The sequence below is a fragment of the Tachyglossus aculeatus genome, chromosome 16 (genome assembly GCF_015852505.1).
Source record: "Tachyglossus aculeatus isolate mTacAcu1 chromosome 16, mTacAcu1.pri, whole genome shotgun sequence".
Classification (NCBI taxonomy): domain Eukaryota; kingdom Metazoa; phylum Chordata; class Mammalia; order Monotremata; family Tachyglossidae; genus Tachyglossus; species Tachyglossus aculeatus.
Genome location: NC_052081.1, coordinates 5,926,264 through 5,949,164, shown reverse-complemented (window position 1 = coordinate 5,949,164; position 22,901 = coordinate 5,926,264). Strand labels below are relative to the sequence as shown.

At 43.6% G+C, this 22,901-nt stretch overlaps 1 protein-coding gene across 4 annotated transcripts in view; it reads left to right on the top strand.

Annotated features, from left to right (window-relative positions):
* The window catches only part of KIFAP3 (kinesin associated protein 3), a 151,731-nt gene that overhangs the window by 62,165 nt on the left and 66,665 nt on the right, over positions 1-22,901 (top strand). For 3 of the 4 annotated variants that reach the window (XM_038757982.1, XM_038757981.1, XM_038757983.1), the window contains exons 11-15: positions 12,877-12,977; positions 15,192-15,284; positions 19,102-19,210; positions 19,726-19,838; positions 22,129-22,294. In XM_038757982.1, the coding sequence (XP_038613910.1) occupies positions 12,877-12,977; positions 15,192-15,284; positions 19,102-19,210; positions 19,726-19,838; positions 22,129-22,294 (582 nt within the window). The remainder of the gene's footprint in view (positions 1-12,876; positions 12,978-15,191; positions 15,285-19,101; positions 19,211-19,725; positions 19,839-22,128; positions 22,295-22,901) is intronic. The other variant, XM_038757984.1, reaches the window with a different exon arrangement.

The following is a 22,901-nucleotide window of genomic DNA, read 5'->3' as shown; positions in this document are numbered from 1 at the left end:
TTTAACCTATTAGAAACTTGAGAAAGAATCTATTTGGCAATTAAGAGGTGTTCTTTTAAAAAAAAAAAATCATTGCCTTTATGAAAAAAGTTGAAAGTCAGTTTCTCTTTAATGACCTAGTTTGGTCTATTTGTAACTGAACTTATGCAACTTCACACATCTGTTTAAGAAAGCAGCTCCTTATAGGCTACTGCAGTATTTCCCAATTTTAATAGGCCTCATTTATCCTATAAAGAACCCTACATTTTCCTACCTGATCAAGTGTGCAAACAATAGGGGTCAGATGTGGCACACACCCTAACACAAAGCACATGTCTAGCCGTCAGAGTGAGGTAAAGTCATATCAGGATTGCTTGAAGTTATTAATGGCAGTAAAATTTATGCTTCCTCCTGTTTTCCCAATTAAATCAAGACGGCTTTTTTTCTTAAGGCTCTTCTACAGCAGCTGGTTCCAATACTTTGTGTGTGAACGCTGCCTGGGGCGTCTCCATTTCTTTATAGTATAAGCTAACTAAAGCACATTAAGTAATAGGTCAATGAAAGGGACCTATAGGCTCGAAAACAGTCATTGTTAAGGACTTTATTTTTGACCTTTTTATCATTTTTACTGCAAGCGCACTTATTTCCTCAGTCTGTGTGTTGTAGCTGTGAAATCTGGCTCTAAGACAAATAGGTTATTCAGGAGTTAAAAAAAAAAGAGGCAATTTGGTTTTGAAGGTCAAGGAGCAAAATGTATTATGAGAAATCTATTCTGGAGAATGACAGATGTTTCTTGTATTAAGCAATGAAAATATGAGAATTATCTCTCTTCAGCAAAGACAGTGAAATGCAGTCCCTCACAAAATGTCAATTTACTGCACAATTTGAATATGCTGTAGGTCCTGTTGAGTTTTCAAATACATTTTCTAATCAGTCACTGGTACTTACTGAACACTTTGTGTTTTTTTAATAAAATAAGGGAGTACGTAATATTGGTCACTACGTCACTTTAGTAGGAAACTACTTAAAGATTAGCCTTTTCCAATTTAGCCACTGCGGTCTGTTCGAGCCGTGACTTTTCAATTTAACTTCATATTATCTTTTTAGGTAATTAATTTTCTTGCAGTCTTTTGTTAGGTTCAGACTTCTTGTTTCCACAGAATGATTGGCAAGCCTACTGTATGGCAACAGGTTGTGATGGAAAGAGCACAAATCTAGGAGTTGAAAGTCTCAAGGTCTAGTTGCTCTGCTGTTGGCCCGCTGTGTGACTTTGGACAAGGCACTTAACCTGTCTCTGCCTCCGCTTCCTCATCAGCAAAATAGAACTAATTAACACCAAGATATTGAGCCTATTTTGTTTATTTGTGGTGTTTGATGCATCATCACTCCTGATGTGTCTATCTTCAGTCGCCTTCCCCACTTAAACTTTTAGATTGTGAGCCCCACGAGACACCGGGACCTTGTTTTATTTCCACCTGTGTATTCTCTCCCAATGCCTGGTAGTGCTTTGCGCACAGTAAGAAATTCCACTACTTCTGTCTGCCTTTCCATACCTCCCAGGAAAGTTGTAAGGACACAGTCCCAACCGTAGCCTGATATTTTGGTTTGCATCAGCTCAAACGCGGGACATCTAATCTTATTCTATTACAAGAATTCCCAGCCACGCTTTGTGCTTTTACAAACGTATATCTGCTCTTTGGCGTTCAAAGATGCCACTCCTGATGGTGAGATTGTAGCAAGTGTTGTTAATGTGGCTGATAAGTCAATTGCATAACATAAAGTTCCTTTCACATGTGAATGCAAAGACCGATGCCCCCTTGTATTGCATTTTGTGTCTGCTTCTTATTATTTAAGCTTCTCTTTTAAAGGATTCACCTCCCTTCTAATTGCTCCCTAACAGACTATTTTGTTTTCAGCTGCTGTCTTCCAGCTCTCCACAGCTAAGTCATATCTGGTTAGAGTCCATTTTCTTTGCACGTCCTGCTCAGCAAAGGTGTGATGGGATAAGCAGTGTGGTGGACTGACTATGTATTAAGATTTACCATTTAATGTTGTTATTCTGCACGTGTTATTTCATGCCTCAGATGCCTTCTTAGGTTACACACTGAATACCTGTCCATTCTCAAGTCTCTCTTCTGCCCAATCAGTCATATGTATTGAGTGCTTAGACTGTGAGCCCATAGTTGGGTAGGGACTGTCTCTATATGTTGCCAACTTGTACTTCCCAAGTGCTTAGTACAGTGCTCTGCACACAGTAAGCGCTCAATAAATACGATTGATGATGATGATGATGATGCTTACTCTGTGCAGGGCACTGCACTATGCACCTCGTTCTCGCCTGTCCCGCCGTCGACCCCCGGCCCATGTCATCCCCCGGGCCTGGAATGCCCTCCCTCTGCCCCTCCGCCAAGCTAGCTCTCTTCCTCCCTTCAAGGCCCTGCTGAGAGCTCACCTCCTCCAGGAGGCCTTCCCAGACTGAGCCCCTTCCTTCCTCTCCCCCTCGTCCCCCTCTCCATCCCCCCCATCTTACCTCCTTCCCTTCCCCACAGCACCTGTATATATGTATATATGGTTGTACATATTTATTACTCTATTTATTTATTTATTTTACTTGTACATTTCTATCCTATTTATTTTATTTTGTTGGTATGTTTGGTTCTGTTCTCTGTCTCCCCCTTTTAGACTGTGAGCCCACTGTTGGGTAGGGACTGTCTCTATGTGTTGCCAATTTGTACTTCCCAAGTGCTTAGTACAGTGCTCTGCACATAGTAAGCGCTCAATAAATACGATTGATTGATTGATTGATTGATTGGGAGAGTACAAACAAAAATATAACAGGCACATTCGTGGCCCACAATGAGCTTACAGTCTGTAAGGAGAGACGGGCAGTATAAATGAAATAAATCATGGACATGAACGTAAGTGCTGTAGGGCTGAGAGAGGGGTGAATAAAGGGAGAAAATCAGGACGATATGGAAGGAAGTGGGAAAAGAGAAAGTGAGGGTTTAGGGAAGGCCTCTTGGAGAAGGTGTGCCTTCAGTAAGGCTTTGAAGGTGGGGGGAGTCATCGTTCATTGGATTTGAAGAGGAAGAACGTTCTAGGCCAGAGGCAGGACGTGGACGAGAGGTTGGCGGTCATGGACGAGAGGTTGGCGGTGAGAGAGCGACGAGATGGAGGTACAGTGAGTAGGTTAGCATTAGAGGAGCAAAGTTTATGGGCTGAGTTGCAGTAGGAGAGTAGCGATGAGGAGAGTAGCCATGCCCCGTGACCGGCAGCCTCATGGCCCTGCAAAATCGACTACCACCACAGTCGATTTCTCTGGGAAGGTTCTCAGTCTTGATGACTGTCAGTCCCCCTCTCCATCCCCCCCATCGTCCCCCTCTCCATCCCCCCCATCTTACCTCCTTCCCTTCCCCACAGCACCTGTATATATGTATATATGTTTGTACATATTTTTTGCTCTATTTATTTATTTATTTTATTTGTACATATCTATTCTATTCATTTTATTTTGTTAGTATGTTTGGTTTTGTTCTCTGTCTCCCCCTTTTAGACTGTGAGCCCACTGTTGGGTAGGGACTGTCTCTATATGTTGCCAATTTGTACTTCCCAAGCGCTTAGTACAGTGCTCTGCACATAGTAAGCGCTCAATAAATACGATTGATGATGATGATGATGATGAAGACTCGGGACTGAGGCACATCCAGTGTTCCTGATGGCCGATTCCAGCCACTGTCCCAAATGCTCTGCACACACAGTAGGTGCTCAGCAAGTAGTAATAATAATAGAGAAGCAGCATGGCTCAGTGGAAGGAGCAGGGGCTTGGGAGTCAGAGGTCGTGGCTTCTAATCCCGGCTCCGCCACTCATCAGCTGTGTGACTTTGGGCAAGTCACTTCACTTCTCTGGGCCTCAGTTACCTCATCTGGAAAATGGGGATTAAGACTGTGAGCCTCATGTGGGACAACCTGATTACCTTGTATCTACCCAGCACTTAGAACAGTGCTTGGCACATAATAAGCGCTTAACAAAACTATTATCGTTATAATTATATTATTTATTATTTAAATTATATTATATTTAAGTATATTATAATATACATTATATTATATAATATATACTATTATATGTTAGGCTATATTATTTAAATTATACTACTTATTTATTTAAATTACATTAAATTACAGTGCTCTGCACACAGTAAGCGCTCAATAAATGCGATTGATTATAATTATAAAATTCTTATTATTGTTCCATACCAAAATTATCATTATTATTGTTGTTGTTGTATTAGGTGCTTACTCTGTGTCAGGAATTGTACCAAGTGCTGGGGTGGATACAAGCAAATCAGGTTGGACTCAGTCCATATCTCCACATGGAGCTCACGGTCTTAACCCCCATTTTACAGATGAGGAAACTGAGGCACAGACAAGTGAAGTAACTTTCCCAAGGCAGTGTGGCGGGGCTGGGAAGAGAATGAGGTCCCTCAGACCCCTAGGCCTGTGCTCTAGCCGCTTGGCCATGCTGCTTCTCATCACGAACGAACGAATTCATAATAAAACAGATGAAAAGTGAAATCTCCTTGCCGGCTAGCCTTCCACAGGAGAGCTTTCAGCTGAGGAAAATGTGGTGTGACTTCATAGTTAGTGTAGTGACAAATGTTATTTTCTCAAGAAAAGTGTGTGCACGTGAATAGTTCCGGCATTGATTAGTCATGGGTTAATGTTACGGCAGCAGAGCTCCATTCTGACGCAGACATGGTAAGACATAGACCACTCTCATCTGCACATGGAGCCGTTGCCGACTTCAAAGAAATGTCTGTACCCTGCAGAGAGGTTTGGAGTGTGGAGAGGAACGAGAATCTGGCTAATAACGCGGCCCATAACGTGTTCTCACTCGGCTTTCACAAAGTGCTGGGCTGGGCCTACTGCAGAAAAACGGAAATTGGGTTGAGCGTTCTGGTGTCCAGAACTCATATTTCTGCTTGACTGAGCTGCAAATGGGCAACTCGGGCCCTAAAACCCCAAATGCCTTAGAAAATTAGTGGCCGAATGGCTTTTAACTAATCATTTCGAAGATGAAAAAGCCGAGGACATTTTGCATTCAGAATCCATCAGAATGTATTTTGCCGTCTAATTGGCAGAAAATCAGTTGTGAAAACAGCCCGGGGACCTGGGATTTTTTTTTTTCCACTCCAGCTGCTCCAGCTGAACTACAGCTGCAAATTTCTTTTTTTTTTTTTTTTTTAGTGTATTGTTTCTATAAACTGTTGAATGTATTTTATAACAGCAATAATTCCCACAAAATCAGTTACTGCAGTTAATGATGGGTTTGTTAAGGCATTAACTGCCCTCAGCTGGGAATGACCAATTTCTCTGGAATGGCTGCCCAAGTATTAAGATAATTCGGTAACACTTTCAAATAATGATCCAGTTAATTAAGGGTGAATTCCTGTGGAAATCCTATCGAAGTACTTATGACCTCTGCATTTAAGACTCAGGGAGTTCATCACGATTCATGTTTATTACCATAAATGCCAAAGGAATCCGTAATGACTGCCCCATTATTTTCCCCGGCCGCCCTTACTACTTGAGCAGATTTGGCTAATCCGCCGTCAGTCATTAAGGACCCCGCTCTCAGGGCTTCAGTCTTTTCATTGCGCCGCTTGAAATTTTGCTGAGCCTTTGGTACCGTGCCAGCCTTCAGAAGGTTGGCAGGGTATTCCGACTTCAGTTGCTGTCGGGGAATAATTGATGCCTACGAGTCATAAGGGGCCCTTTGGAAATGCCTGCATGTCACAGGATGTGGGGAATAACAGCTGGTTTGATAGAGCTTGGGGCTCTTAGGGGGAAAGTCTTGACAAAACCCCGGTAGAAAATGAACCAAAACCTCTTTATTTCGCAGAGATTTTCTTTAGTAAAGGCGTAAGGATGTTTCTAAGAACCAGGCCAGCCCCGTGTTATTTTTCCTGATGATATGAGAAAGATTAGCTATTAATTAGGGATCAACTCTCAACTTGAGTTTGGCCATTTAGTCTTGGTTAACAGCTGTTTATGGCTATGTGAACTGCAAGGCAATAGAGATTAGCCTTTAAATAACAATGTGCTGGCTGCCAAAGAGCCACTGCCACTTCCTACCCGCAGCTGCGATTGAGGGGATGCATCTAAGCTGCTTTTGAAGCCTTTCCTATTCCAGGTTTTCACTTCCTGTCTAAAGGATTGGATACATGGTCAAATCTCCGTTGGTCTCCACCTGACAGAGAGCTATATTTTCTTAATAATAATAATAGTAATAATTGTGGTCTTAAGCGCTATGTGCCAAGCACTGTTCTAAACGCCGGGGTGGAAACAAGTAAATTGGGTTGGAGCCAGTCCCTATCTTGCATGGATTTGCCATTTTAATCCGTATTTCAGCGATGAGGTAACTGAGGCACAGAGAAATGAAGTGACTTGCCCAAGGTCACGCAGCCGACAAGTGGCAGAGCTGCTAGAGCCTATGACTTTCTGACTCCTGGGTTCTTAATCTATCCACTAGACATGGTGCTTCTCATTCTACTTCTTACAGTTGCAAGCTGCTTCTTACAACTGAATAACGGGTACTATATATAAGGCAAAGACTATTTGGATAAAATGACTAAGGAACTCATTTCTTCATGACAGTTTTTTTAGACAACAGCCTTCTAATGCACATGTTACTGCAACAAACTGTAAGGTTTATTCTGTACGCCCCAGATGCTGCAGGCAGATGATCGTCCTTTCCATGCCAAAGAACTACGTGCAGTGCCCCTCTCCACCCCCTTAAAGGCCTGCTCAATTCATTAAATTGAACAAGAACTGTTAGATTGTAAGCTCCTTGAGGGTAGGGATCCTATCTACTACTTGTGTTGTACTCCCAAGTATTTAGTATAGTGCCCTGCATAAAGTAAGTACTTAATAAGTACTGTTTGATGTAAATGAAATGCCTCAAAACAGCCCCTTCCAAGGACACCTACCCTTCCGTGATTTGGTCAGCCTCTCATATCTTTTTCTTCAGAACCAATTGTCTTTCTCTAAAACATCTCAGAAACTACCTTCTATCAGTGCCTGTTCTTTTTTCCCCTCTCGGGGGAGGGAAAAAAAAAAAAGTCTTATTTCACTTGACCCAGAAATTCCTTATTGGAGCTTTGCCCAGAACCTCTATCTCAGGATATTCCCTTTACTGGGAAACACCTGCACATTAATAACACTTTCATTCACTCAGTTGTATTTATTGAGTGCTTGCTGTGTGCAGAGCGCTGTACTAAGCGCTTGATAAGTACAATTCGGCAACAGATAGCGACGATCCCTATCCACCAACGGGCTCACAGTCGGGAGCAGAAGGACTCTTGTTCCGGTTCACACGCTTCCACTTTCTTTCCTCTGCTCTATATTATTTTTCTACCCAGAGAAATCCCTTTCCTCAAGCTCTCCCCCAAGTTCCTACCTCCGGGACAAATACTTATTTGATCATCAAGGTAATGGGGAAGCAGCATGACCTCCTGAAAAGAGCACAGACCGGAGAGTCAGAGGACCTGGGTTGTCATCCTGGTTCTGCCATTTGCCTGCTGTGTGACTTTAGGGGAGTCACTTCACTCCTCTGTGCCTGTTATCTCATCTGTAACTTAGATGTGAGTCCCACAGGGACTGGGTCCAATGTGATTATCTGGTTTCTCTGCACACAGTAAGAGCTCATTCAGTACCATTGATCAGTTCAACATTCAGTCCACGTCTCCCCACTCCTCAGGAACCTCCAGCCGTTACCCCTCTACCTCCAAACCAAACAAAAATTCCATCCCTTTTGTTTTAAGGCACTCAATCAGCTTATTCCCTCTTACTGTACCTCACTGATCTCCCATTCATTCATTCAATCGTATTTATCGAGCGCATACTGTGTTCAGAGCACTGTACTAAGTGCTTGGGAGAGGACAATCCAACAATTAAATCATATTCCCTGTCCCGCCATCGACCCCCGGCCCACGTCATCCCCCGGGCCCGGAATGCCCTCCCTCTGCCCATCCGCCAAGCTCGCTCTCTTCCTCCCTTCAAGGCCCTACTGAGAGCTCACCTCCTCCAGGAGGCCTTCCCAGACTAAGCCCCTTCCTTCCTCTCCCCCTCGTCCCCCTCTCCATCCCCCCATCTTACCTCCTTCCCTTCCCCACAGCACCTGTATATATGTATATATGTTTGTACATATTTATTACTCTATCTATTTATTTTACTTGTACATATCTATTCTATTTTATTTTGTTAGCATGTTTGGTTTTGTTCTCTGTCTCCCCCTTTTAGACTGTGAGCCCACTGTTGGGTAGGGACTGTCTCTATATGTTGCCAAATTGTACTTCCCAAGCGCTTAGTACAGTGCTCTGCAGACAGTAAGCGCTCAATAAATACGATTGATGATGATGATGATTCCCTACCCACAACGAGCTTACAGTCGGCGGGGGGGGGGGGGGGAGGGGGGTTAACAGACATCAATACAAATAATTACAGATATGTACTTTAGTGTTGTGGGGCTAAGCACTTAGTACAGTGCTCTGCACACAGTAAGCGCTCAATAAATACGATTGATTGATTGATTGGGTAGCATCCCAGTACAGCTCAGCCTGAATACTAGCAAAGTGCCCTGATCTCATCTGTCTCGCCACCATCCCCTTTCTCACATCCTCCTATATATCGCAGAAGACGTGTATCTCATTAAAAAGTCTAAACTCTTGTAGAATTAAGGCCACATTTCAGTGGGGGGAAAAAAGCCTTAACTTGCTCCTCGGCCTTGACTATTTGCCAACTATGATGCTATCGGCGTATTTTGTATGGGTAACTAAAATAGCTCCTGGGATGCCTGTTTTCTTTAAATAAAGATTAACAACTAGAATAAATCCACCGAAAATACTTAGCACGCAATATCACTTTGCCTTCAACTCTACATTGTATTATGAACTTTCCAAATATATCATCTTTCCAAATGTGAGATTTTTCTCTGAGAATACCAGAATTTAAAAATGTAAACATGCCATGTGACCATGTTGAGAAATCAGAAGTTAAAAACGAGTAAATGTCACTTATAAAAAAAAAATTTATTCTAGACAACTAATGTGTGTAGTAGCTAGACTCCATGTATTAGCCATAAAATCTTCCTAAAATTACCAAGCCGGTTGCATAGGTTGTAATGTTTTTGACAGTATTTACCTAAAATAGATTTCGGTTTTTTTCCCCCAAAAGATGTTTTTGTGAAGTCTTCTTGAAAGCCCAGGAAATGAAACGTTGTCGTTTAAAGCTGGCCAATTAAAGGAGATGAACACAGCTTTGGTTGGAAGGCTGGATCCTGTTATATACTTTAGAAACATTTCAGCTAAATCTGTGCCAAATCTGTGCTCCAATCCATTACCACCTGTCAACAGTATCTTACTTGGTAGCAATGAGTTTCATCACACAGTCCAAACACTTTACTTCCTCATGTTTAAGCACTGAGTTTCATTCAGTCGTTTTTAATATCACTGTCTCCTTTTGGATCATGCTCTTTGAAGCAGCCTAGCTCGGTGGAAAGAACACGGGCTTGGGAGTCAGAGGTCATGGGTTCTAATCCCGGCTCCGCCACTTGTCTGCTGTGTGACTTTGGGCAAGCATTTCAGTCCTCTGGGCCTCAGTTACTTCATCTGTAAAATGGGGATTAAGACTATGAGCCCCATGTGGGACAATCTGATTACTTTGTATCCCCCGGTACTTAGAACAGTGCTGGGCACACAGTAAGCACTTAACAAATGCCATCATTATTATTATTATTATTATTATTGTACCAGCGCCTACGTTTCAACCCAATTGATACCATTTATTTCTGAAAAGAAACGTTTCTAAATCAGAGGGCTTCGTAATGTCTCCTTAGAATTTATTTTAATGCATTTTTGGACAAACCATTATAATAATAATGTAACTAACTAACTACTACTACTACTACTACTACTACTACTCCTCTACAACTAACCACTGATGTAGCAGCAGTCATATTAAGCCATTATTTGGAAAGGTTGAGTCGGATGCTGTGTAATCCGAGTTTTTTTTTTCTTTGTCCATGGCTCAATTTGTAAATAAATTCTGAAAAAGATCTTAAAACCCCATTCTCGATTGGAAACTTCCACAGAAGCTTGTTGGGCATCTCTCACTCCCTTCTGCATCATCCTTGTACTTAGATTTGCACTCTTTACTCACCCACATTTATATACCTATCCATAATTTATCTATTTAAATTAGTGTCTCCCCCACTACGCTGTAAGCTCCTTGTGGGAAGAGAACATATCTACCAACTCTGTTAATATTTGATCAATCAATCGTTTTAATTGAGCACTTACTGTTTGCAGAGCACTGTACTGAGCACTTGGGGGAATTGGTAGGCATGTTCCCCATCCACAAAGAGCTTACAGTCTAGACAGGGAGCAGCATGGCATTTGTTAAGCTCTTACTATGTGCAAAGCACTGTTCTAAGCGCTGGGAAGGATACAAGATGATCAGGTTGTCCCACGTGGGGCTCACAGTCTTAATCCCCATTTTACAGATGAGGTAACTGAGGCATAGAGAAGTTAAGTGACTTGCCCAAGGTCACACAGCTGACAATTGGCAGAGCTGGGATTTGAACCCTTGACCTCTGACTCCCAAGCCCGGGCTCTTTCCATTGAGCCACGCTGCTTGACAGACTTAAGTATAAATAAATTATGGATATGTATATAAGTGCTTTTGGGCAGAGGGGGGTGAATAAATAGTAATAATAATAATAATGATGGCATTTGTTAAGCGCTTACTATGTGCAAAGCACTGTTCTAAGCCCTGGGGGATACAAGGTGATCAAGTTGTCCCACGGGGGGCTCACAGTCTTAGTCCCCATTTTACAGATGAGGTAACTGAGGCTCAGAGAAGTTGTGACCTGCCCAAGGCCACACAGCAGACATGTGGCAGAGTCGGGATTCGAACCCATGACCTCTGACTCCAAAGCCCGTGCTTTTTCCACTGAGCCACGCTGCTTCTCTAAATAAAGAGATGCAAGGGTGATAAAGGATAAAGGGTGATAAAGGATGCAAGGGTGATGCAGAAGGGAGTGGGCGAAGAGGAATGGAGGGATTAATCAGGGAGGGCCTCTTGGTGGAGGTGTACTTTTACTATATAAGGCAGGATGTGAGTGAGAGGCTAGTGGTGAGATTGTTGAGGTAGAGGTATAGTGAGTAGGTTGGCAGTGGAGGAGAGACATGTGCGGATTGGGCTGTAGTTGGGAAATCTGAGGTAAGGTGGGAAGGGGGAATTCTCCTTCCAAAAAGCCTAAGGCAGAATCCTTTTTCTCTCTCTCTTCCCCTCCTTCTCCCTCACAGCTCCTTTCATTTGCCCTCCCCCAATAATAATAATAATGATGATGATGGCATTTATTAAGCGCTTACTATGTGCAAAGCACTGTTCTAAGCGCTGGGGAGGTTACAGGGTGATCAGGTTGTCCCACATGGGGCTCACAGTCTTAATCCCCATTTTACAGATGAGGGAACTGAGGCACGGAGAAGTGACTTGCCCAAAGTCACACAACTGACAAGTGGTGGAGCCGGGATTTGAACCCATGACCTCTGACTCCAAAGCCCGGGCTCTTGCCACTGAGCCAAGCCGCTTCTCTCACCAATCTCACCTAAGGAGAGGTTTCTGATCACCACAACATCCCATTTGAAAGGAGAAGTCTGACTAATATGGTTTTGAAGTTAATGAAGGGAACAGAAAGACATCAAGTGGTTTCAGTTGAGAATATTTGTAATTCCCTGCCTATGATTTAAACTTCCTACAAATTAATCTGTTCAAGATATCTGGCAATTCTTTTGCGATTTCTTTTCTAGCTGTCTTCATCTCTAGATTTCCCTGCAAGAGTGATCCCCTGGAGGCTATTTTGTTGTGCTTCATCATTATCAGGAAGGAAAGGAATTTTCTCAGTTTGCGAACAATGTTAGTCATTTATTTCAGTGAAGCCAGGAAGGGTGGGGGAGACGCTGACCTGGTCTTACTACCAAATGGCTTCAGAAAAACAAGGCCTCTTGGTACAGAGATTTTAACAATGAGTTTAATAATAATAATAATGGCATTTATTAAGTGCTTACTATGTGCAAAGCACTGTTCGAAGCGCTGAGGAGGTTACAGGGTGATCAGGTTGTCCCACGGGGGGCTCACAGTGTAAATCCCCATTTTACAGATGAGGTAACTGAGGCACAGAGAAGTGAAGTGACTTGCCCAAAGTCACACAGCCGACAAGCGACGGAGCCGGGACTTGAACCCATGACCTATGACTCTTCGAAGCCCGTGCTGTTTTCCACTGAGTCACGCTGCTTCTCCAATTTGAAGACTTTTCAGAGAAGCAGCCTGGCCTGGTGGATAGAGCAAGAGGCTGGGAGGCAGAAGCACCTGGGTTCTAATCCTGCCTCCTCCACCAGTCTGCTGTGTGACCTTGGGCAAGTCACTTCACTTCTCTGTGCCTTTTACCTCATCTGTAAAATGGGGATTAAGACTATGAGTCCCGTGTGGGATAGGGACTGTGCCCAACCTGATAAGCTTGTATCTACCCCCAGCGCTTAGTACGGTGCCTGGCACATAGTAAGTGCTTAACAAATACAAAAAAACAAAATCAAAAAAATCCTTGGGAAATTTTTTTTTTAAATGAAAAAATTAACTCAAAATAGGGAAATTAAGGGAAGGATGTCAGTTTACCCAGTAAAGAATTGATGTTTGTTTGTGTATGTATACATATATTTTATATATATATATACATATATGTGTGTGTGTGCGTATATATGCATATACACACAGGTATGTGAGGATTAATTGTGCTAAAAAAAAAAAAACCTTAACGATTTGAATGGTTTGTCTTGCCAGGAAACGAAAGCTACAAGCAGATAGCAATGTGTGTTCTCTACCACATAAGTATGGATGACCGTTTTAAATCGATGTTTGCTTATACTGACTGCATCCCACAGGTAGGTGTTTTGCCCCTTTTCAGGCCAATTTTACCCAATGCTCGTTTTCCTCATCTACCTCCCTCCTATTCCCCCCATCCTCATTTTGGCTCCGTCCATGAATGGTTCAAGTTTGTCAGCGGAGAGGCCGTGGAGAAATGCTGGGTATTAATTATTTCCTGTGACAGAACTTAAAGTGGCACCTGGAGCTGACAAGGATAATGACAAACCTTCTGCCAAATGAAACGTAATAAGCTGATTAGGTGAAAATTGACCACTTGGGCAGCAAATCTTATCTAGCAGGCAGTGATTCTTACAGAGATGCTCTGCCAGACCGTGGCCAGTGCTATGTATAATCAAACTCCTTGTCAAACAAGTTTTCAATAAAAGAGTAACCGTGTCAATGGGAGATTACAGGTGATTTACTGCCCTCCCACCCCATATATCCTGAGGGGCTGTTTTTCCGTTTCAAAGGGTGTTCTTTTTCCAATCCCATTTAGCGTCAGAACTAAATTGACTGCAGGATATGAGCTGGAAGTTGGCCAAACAGGAATAATAGCCTTACTTGGGTTGGTGGGTCCGGGACTGATGAGAGTCATGGGATAATCAAGCAAAATCGAGGAGAAATGCGGGAGGAAATAGGGATGGTAATCTTGTTTTACGTATTACACGTCCGGACGAAGAATGATCTTGTCACTTCTCTCCGAGTGGGCCATCCTTAACAAACACATGAATATATTTCAGTTGAAATCCACGGAAGACAACGATATGAAAATATTAGAAAACTATTATATAAGCACTTAGTACAGTGCTCTGCACATAGTAAGTGCTCAGTAAATACGATTGATGATGAGGGGTTTTGGGGGTATAGTTAAAATTGCTATTGGAGTTCGAGCCTTGTATTCCAAACATTTTCCTTCTCCTTAAGAAGGATGCAGCCAGGCATCCTTCTAGCACCAGACCTGTCCATGATAGGACTTTGCCATGGAACATTTTCAGAACATTTGTAATCTTGTATTTCGTGACCAAAAGAAAAACCCCACCTCCCAGAACTCACCACTAGGCCAAGAATTTTTAAATTGTTCAGATCTTCTGGGAAATGAGAGGCTGTATTACCAAATTATTTTGGAAACATCCTGCTCCATGCTTTTACCACAGGAGAGACTGTATGTTGGAAGAACCAAATGATACCGAGGAACATGTTTCTTCCTGAAATGCTGCCCACCTACAACTCACACTTCAGGGCTCAATTATGGCACACTTAGGGGAAATGTTGAGATGGTTTGAAGCCACGCAGTGCCACATTTATTGCAAAATAAAAGAACCATGGAAATTTCAATTAGATCCGCGATTCCTCAACCAGACCAATCGTTCACCGGACTGTAACAAACGTTCTTTTCGGAGGAGCGGACACTGGTTACTCAAAGTAATGTTTACGAGGCTAGTAAAGATTTAATGTGGTCTATGACCACAAATAGTTGAATCAGTCATTAAAACCATAACCAAGGTGTTTGGAAATTCATAAAATTAATACTGTATTCTCTTGGAACCTACTTAACAGTTTCAGGTGAGAGGGATCTCTCCCCCTCCCCAAAGGAAATCATATGTAAGATTGAGAAATGGAAAGCAAAAATGATTGGCAATGGTACGGGAACAGTAATTAAATATGTAAGAGAAATAATCACATGCACATTATCTAACTCTTCATTCAGGGACCCATTCAGTCTTCACCTTAAAAATGGGGTTTTTGAGGGGAGGCTTTAGCCAGAGCGGAAAGTTTGCCATCACGAACGTGATGTGAACGTGGCGAATTGGAGCAGCATTTTGCGACCAACCACTTCCATCGTTTCCCTTCCCATCCTTGCATCCGATTGCCTCGTATTTACTCCGTTGCCACCGCGGACTTAGCGTGCCACAGGGGCACTTCTCTCCCGCGCCGCAGCCCGCAAAGCCAGAGGCTCGGGCCACTTGTTCCCGGTGCGCTTTTTTAATGACCTGGGCGGGTGGATTATCTCAGGTAAGCATCCTTCCAGGAGTTAATGCGCCCATTCTAGTAACAGTTAAAAGTCAGCATTAACAGTTCATTGTTATTTAGACCCCTGAAATGCATGTTTGGTTTAAATAGGTGCAAATGCCATCCAGATGCTTATAAAAGTATTTACGGGTAGTAGACGGGCCAATCAAAGTGCGTGGTTAAGACGTGATGTCATGGTGATATTTAATATTTTACCACAGAGCAGCGCGCGAGGATCGGCCCACATGTTTTCCACCACGGTTGTCCCGCTTGGCCCCGCTTTGATCTCCACGCTTCTTTTTAGCCGAATGCTGGTAAACGTCCTCCCTGACAGCACTCCCTGCTCCTGCCCGCCATTATCTGCCGAAGTTCAGAAACCAGAGCATCACTTCAAACAGCAGAGTTAGGGAGTAGCCAGGCCGAAGAGATTCCTGAGGCATGCAAAGTTCTAGCGTAATCATTCAAAGATGTTTGGGTAGGGAGACCGGGGGGACGGAGGGGGGTGGGATAGAGGTGTATGTGAATGCAGAGAGCTGTGGGGGTTGGCCTCTGGTCACTGGTAAATAAGTGAAGTCAGGTGCCAGAGAGTCTAGACACAGTGATTTCAGTCCTGGGTCTGTGGTATCTGATACTCAATATGGGACTTGTCTGATTGAACACTACTGCCTCTTCATACGCAGGCCACGGGCCTTTTTAATGCCTTCCTGTTAAAATCAGTAAAAGATGACAATAGGCACAGTGAAAGCCGACCAGATTTAATTGTAGTATTTCCCAGTTGGCAGCAGTTGTACTTACTTTTGACGCGCCTTGGGTCGCAATCAAATTAAATAAAGGCATAATGGCACCCTCGGACCGCGAGCGAAACCATTATTTTAAAATCTGAGCTAGTTAGATGGAAGTGGAAGCGAGTGTCTTTTTCCTATTAGGAAGTACTCATTTTGTAGCGGACTATATTCAATTCGTATTAAATCTTCATTTCTCCCGATTTTACGGGAGGAAAGGGAAGGGGGCAGATTCATTCATTCAATCGTATTGAGCGCTTACTGTGTGCAGAGCGCTGTGCTAAGCGCGATGCATTCGGCGACTTCGAATGCCCATAGAAATAACTAGAAATTTAAAAAGTTAAAGCCGGCGTCACCCAGGGATTCCCAAAGAAAGCGATCCCAGTTCCTGAGCTCCCCAAACTGTAATGTCTAGACCCCAAAGAAAATGTACATTCTTCAGACCTTTTTCCTAAGTAGCTTGGAGGGATTAATTTTTTGTTTGAACTTGCACCATGTTGAAGCAGTGCTGTGTATTGAACACATTTTATTGGTTATAAAGATTTGTTTGGAGTAATCAAGATTTGGAAGAAATTGGGGATTAGACTTCAGATGGAACTATGAAAGTCCCGATGGATGTTATATTAATTAAATGTTGTGATTGTTTGACATTACTGTGGAGTGACAGTTTATGTGAGGAGCAAAAAAAAATCTTACAACATCTGGTGAGCTGAGATGATTTACCCTACTGCAATAGATCCCTTTAATTCGTATAGTGGGGCTAGATTTTTAATTCTTCCTTCTCTGTTGAGCCCATTTACGGAATGGTGTCTAGGTGAAAGGTAGCACTAGAAGAAAGTGACATGAGACAGTATTTATGCTTATTTTAGACCATTCACATACCTCGTCACCATTTGGAAGGACTATAGCTATTGGGAAGTTACAGGTCATAACTAATTCTCTTCCTTATTTGTCTCCTCCTTACTCCTTTGTTAATTTAGAATTCTCTGGCCCCTAGCTTTATGTCTCCTCTGCCAACTTAATTTCTTTTCAAGCCATTCTGTAACTGCAATGCGAAGTTTTAAGACGAGCCGAAATAGCGTTGCCTAGTGGAAAGAATATGAGCCTGGGAATCAGAAGGATCTGGGTTCTAATCCTGCCTCTGCCACTTGTCTGCTGTATGACCTTGGGCAAGTCACTTAACTTTTCTGGGCCTCAGTTACCTCATCTGCAAATGGGGATTAACACTGCGCGCCCCATGTGAGGCATCTGTATCGAACCCAGTGATCTTATTTTATTGCATTTGTAGTGGAAGTGGTTTCCGTTTCAAATCCTAGAGATTTTTCCCCCAGCAAATATTCTTAAAAGTCACATAAACTGTGCTTTCCCGCAGTATCTCTTGCAGTTGATGTGAGAATTCCACTTTGAGGAGTTAACATGTTTCTTCCCACTTGCTTACGCATCATAGTATACCTTCTGGTGTGAATTTACATGTTAGATATGTAATGTTCATCTGAGAAGCATTATGGCCTACTGGGAAGAACACAGGCCTGTGAGACTGGGGACCTGAATTCTAATCCCAACTCCACCACTTTGCTGCCGTGTGACTTTAGGCAAGTCACTTAACTTCTCTATCTCAGTTTTCCTCATCTGTATAATGGGGAGTAAATATCTGTTCTCCCTCTCCCTTAAATCGTGAGCCCCTTGCGGGACAGGAGCCGTGTCTGACCTGATTAACAAATTTTAACAAATATCAACATTATTACAGTAATTATTACATCTAGAAAGATGGCTGTCTTTGAGATAATCTTATAAATAAGGTTCTTTTCTTCGCCAGACAGTTATTCTCCAAAGTTTTTGCTTTTTGTCACTCTTCTCTCCTCTCCAAAAAAAAAATCAGGAGAGAGGAGCCACACCAAATTAAGTAGTGTTAATTACATGAATATTTTGGAAAGAATTGATAGTTTAGGATGTTGTTAACTGCGGCACTCTTTGTATGTTTCTGTGGTAGTCTGTGTAAGTTCATATCATCTAGTAGGGAAGCATATCAATGAAACTAAAACTGCTAGATTTGGGCCTAAAGAGGATGTTATTGAGGTGAGATTATGGTATTTTGTTAAGAATTATGGTATTTTGTTAAGCGCTTATGATGTGCCAGGCGCTGTACTAAGCACTGGGGTGGATACACCTGTATATATGTTTGTACATATTTATTACTCTATTTATTTATTTTACTTGTACATATCTATTCTATTTATTTTATTTTGTTAGTATGTTTGGTTTTGTTCTCTGTCTCCCCCTTTTAGACTGTGAGCCCACTGGTGGGTAGGGACTGTCTCTATATGTTGCCAACTTGTACTTCCCAAGCGCTTAGTACAGTGCTCTGCACACAGTAAGCGCTCAATAAATACGATTGATGATGATGATGATACGAGCAGCTTGGGTTGGACACAGTCCCTGTCCCACATGAGGCTCACAGTCTCAATCCCTGTTTTACAGAGGCCCAGAAAAGTGAAGTAAACTGAGGCATAGAGAAGTGAAGTGACCCGCCTATAGTCACACAGCAGACAAGGGACTCTCGGGCCTGTGCTCTGTCCACTGAGCCATTCCATAGGCCTTCCAGAAACTTCTGGCACCATCCCTTGGAACCACAAGGACTGTGTCTAATTCTCATCTGTGTATTTTTTTCCCCAGTGTGTAGTACAGTGGCTTGCACACAGTAGGTGCTCAATGAATGCTCTTGAATGAATGAGTGAATGAATATGAAAGAAGTGTAAAGTGAATTAAAAAGGCCAGTGTATCCTTTGGCATTTATTCATTCATTTATATCAGTGTCTGTCTCCCCCTCTAGGCTGTGAGCTTGTTGTGGGCAGGAATGTGTCTTTTTGTTGTTATACTCTCCCAAGTGCTTAGTACAGTGCTTTGCACACAATAAGCGCTCAATAAATACGATTGAGTGAATGAGTAAATGAATGAATGTACTATGTATTGCGCACTGGGGTAGATACAAGACAGTCAGTTCTGACAAAGTTCCCGTTCCACATGGGGCACATACTGAATAGCACCTTGTGTTCTTCACATCATTCCTGCCCAAACCGGATGAAATTGCTTTTTGAAAAGCTCAATAACATTATTCCATTACAGCGCAGTTTTCCTGTTTAGGTTTGGCGAGCAAAGTCAGAAATTTCACTGTGGACCTAGAGCAGGTCACAAAGTAAGCAGGACTGACTTCATGTGTTTGTATCCGACCAGCGTTCTCTTTTGGTAAATGGAGGATGATGAGCATATAACTGTCATTAAGATAAGTAGTTAAGGTTTGGAAGAAAACGTTTTCCTGGGGTAAAATTATTCCTCATGTGTTTCTTGGTAGCTAATGAAGATGCTCTTTGAATGCTCAGATGAACGCATTGACCTGGAGCTCATTTCCTTCTGCATTAATCTTGCCGCCAACAAAAGGAATGTCCAACTTATTTGTGAGGGTAAGTGCTTTATTTCAGCTTTTAGTTTATCCTGGAGAGAGCAAGTATCAGCATATTGACTTGATTGAAGTATATGGGGATCAGCTCTTCATCTTCCTTTTCCCACTACATTAGAGCTCCTGTTTTCTGGACACATAGTGAGTGTGCACTACCTTGCCCTCCCAAACCAAGTGGTAATCAGGTCTGGAGAAGCTTTGGTTCCTCTTATTAATAGTTTAGCACGCTTTCCTGGGTTTTGGAAGAGCACGTTGTGTACTCTTGGCTGAGAAAATGGGTGTGACGTGGTGTTTTTGTGGGCTGCATCTTTTGCCTCCACTACTCCTAAAATCAATTGCTTTAGTGTGGGGGCTTGGGAAGAAGGAAGTGTGATTTGCTTTGAAGATTTGCACTTACATTTTTCTTACTGATATGTTTATAGAGAATAATGGCCATGCTGTAGGGGGTTTTCCTAATTCTGTGGGACTCCGTGGCACCATAAAACTGGACAGAAGACTGAGCAGGTTTTTTCTGTGTAGGAAATGGACTGAAGATGCTCATGAAGAGAGCCCTGAAGTTCAAAGATCCACTGCTGATGAAGATGATTAGGAACATTTCACAGCACGATGGGCCAACGAAGAATCTGTTTGTTGTAAGCACTTGTCCACGATTAGGAGTTAAGTTGGTGATGGCTGCCTCATCCCCGCTAGGATTTTGGGGAAGCCTGTCTGCATGTCCTGGTGTCACAGTGACCCTGCACGTAATAGCCATGGGCAGGAGTGACGGGAAAGAGGCGCCTACAACATTTGACCACCTGGAGAACAGAAACCTGCTCCCCCTCACCCCTGGACAGTGGTGCATGCTGGAGTGACCTCAGAGTTCCATAATTATTTCATTTCATAAAGTGAAATTTCATTCTAGGGAGCTTTTTCCCAACTGACAATTCCAGAGTGAAAATCCCTGAGAATTACATTTCTTTTCGCATTTTTTTAGTGGTATTTATTAAACGCTTACTATGTCCCAGGCACTTTACTAAGCGCTGAGGTAGGTACAAGCTAATCAGGCTGGACTTAGTCCGTGCCCCACTTGAGACGCACCGTCTTAATCCCCATTTCACAGAGGAGGAAATTGAGGCACAGAGAAGTGAAGTAACTTGCCCGAGCCCTCACAGCAGCTATGTAGGTGGAGCCGAAATTAGAACCCACGTTCCTTTGACTCCTGGGAATGTGCTCTAACCACTAAGTCATGTTGCTTCTTTGAGCCTCCCCCGTGTTCGCCCAGGGATGATGTAGTTACTGTCCAGGTGGTTAATTATAAGGAATCTCTGAAGACATAAATGGACTAGAAAGTCATTGTAAGGATATATTGGATACAAATCTGCAAAAGACTGTACTGTTTAGTGTGCATAGAGAGAATATATACCACTCACCCTTGAATTCCCTGCTCATCTTCTGGGTTCTTTCTTCTCACCCCTCCTGTACGTTTATGCTTCACCTGCTCAACCACATTATAGGCACTGCTGAGTCCCCTTCTCCTCTCCTCCTCTCTAATAATCCCTAGCCCTGGGATTTTGCCCTGGGGCAAAATCTTTTCTCTTCTCTTCTCTTCCTTCTCTTCTCTTTTCTCTTCTCTTCTCTTCTCTTCCTTCTCTTCTCTTTTCTCTTCTCTTCTCTTCTCTTCTCTTCTCTCCTCTCCTCTCCTCTCCTCTCCTCTCCTCTCCTCTCCTCTCCTCTCCTCTCCTCTCCTCTCCTCTCCTCTCCTCTCCTCTCCTCTCCTCTCCTCTCCTCTCCTCTCCTCTCCTCTCCTCTCCTCTCCTCTCCTCTCCTCTCCTCTCCTCTCCTCTCCTCTCCTCTCCTCTCCTCTCCTCTCCTCTCCTCTCCTCTCCTCTCCTCTCCTCTCCTCTCCTCTCCTCTCCTCTCCTCTCCTCTCCTCTCCTCTCCTCTCCTCTCCTCTCCTCTCCTCTCCTCTCCTCTCCTCTCCTCTCCTCTCCTCTCCTCTCCTCTCCTCTCCTCTCCTCTCCTCTCCTCTCCTCTCCTCTCCTCTCCTCTCCTCTCCTCTCCTCTCCTCTCCTCTCCTCTCCTCTCCTCTCCTCTCCTCTCCTCTCCTCTCCTCTCCTCTCCTCTCCTCTCCTCTCCTCTCCTCTCCTCTCCTCTCCTCTCCTCTCCTCTCCTCTCCTCTCCTCTCCTCTCCTCTCCTCTCCTCTCCTCTCCTCTCCTCTCCTCTCCTCTCCTCTCCTCTCCTCTCCTCTCCTCTCCTCTCCTCTCCTCTCCTCTCCTCTCCTCTCCTCTCCTCTCCTCTCCTCTCCTCTCCTCTCCTCTCCTCTCCTCTCCTCTCCTCTCCTCTCCTCTCCTCTCCTCTCCTCTCCTCTCCTCTCCTCTCCTCTCCTCTCCTCTCCTCTCCTCTCCTCTCCTCTCCTCTCCTCCCTTCCCTTCCCTTCCCTTCCCTTCCCTTCCCTTCCCTTCCCTTCCCTTCCCTGCCCTGCCCTGCCCTGCCCTGCCCTGCCCTGCCCTGCCCTGCCCTGCCCTGCCCTGCCCTTCCCTTCCCTTCCCTTCCCTTCCCTTCCCTCCCAGACTTATGCCCCAGACTCCTGGCAGCTAAAGACTTAGAATAATAATAATAATAATGGTGTGTGTTAAGCGCTTACTATGTGCCAAGCACTGTTCTAAGCACGGGGGTAGATACAGGGTAATCAGGTTGTCCCATGTGGGATTCACAGTCTTAATCCCCATTTTACAGATGAGGTAACTGAGGCACAGAGAAGTTGTGACTTGCCCAAAGCCACACAGCTGATAAGTGGCGGAGCTGGGATTAGAACCCACAACCTCTGACTCCCAAGCCCGTGCTCTTTCCACTGAGCCACGCTGCTTCTAGGGCGACAAGCAGCCTCCCTGGATGAGATTTTGGGTCACTTTCCTCAATACTCATTTCCCTGTTTGGTTTAGGATTATGTTGGAGATCTCGCAGCCCAAATCTCTAATGATGAAGACGAAGAATTTGTAATAGAATGCCTGGGGACACTTGCAAATCTGACCATACCCGACTTGGATTGGGAACTTGTACTCAAGGAATACAAGCTGGTCCCGTACCTTAAGGATAAACTGAAACCAGGTCAGGACTTTGGATGCCGGCACTTCATTTTTCCAAGATGATTTTTTTTTTTTTTGTCAGACAGGGTGATTTGTTTTAGTACGGTAAATGAGTGTGATGATATTATATTCAGTTTAGCAGGTAGATTGTAATTTTCCTGTGTAGTCCTTGCCCAGTACAGTACAGTCCTCTGCACACAATAAGCACTCAATTAATATCATTGATTGATTGATCACCGGGTGCCAAATTTAATGATTAGTGGAGCCACATACAGTCACCTTTGGATAATTAAGATCAGCCACTGGGGTGGGAGGATCTGTTCCTAGGAGCATCAATGACTTCCAGAGGACGTTTGTTAAGCACTTATTATGTGCCAGGTACTGTAATAAGCACTGGGTTAGATACAAGGTAATCAGGTGGGACATAATCCGTGTCCCACGTGGGACTCACAGTCGTAATCCCCACTTTCCAAATGAGGTAACTGAAGCACAGAGAAATGAAGTGACTTGTCCAAGGTTACACAGCAGACAAGTGGCAGAGCTGGGATTAGAACCCAGGTCCTTTTGACACCCACCCAGGCCCATGCACTATCCAGTAGACCACTCTGCTATTCAAGGGCCTACTTTCA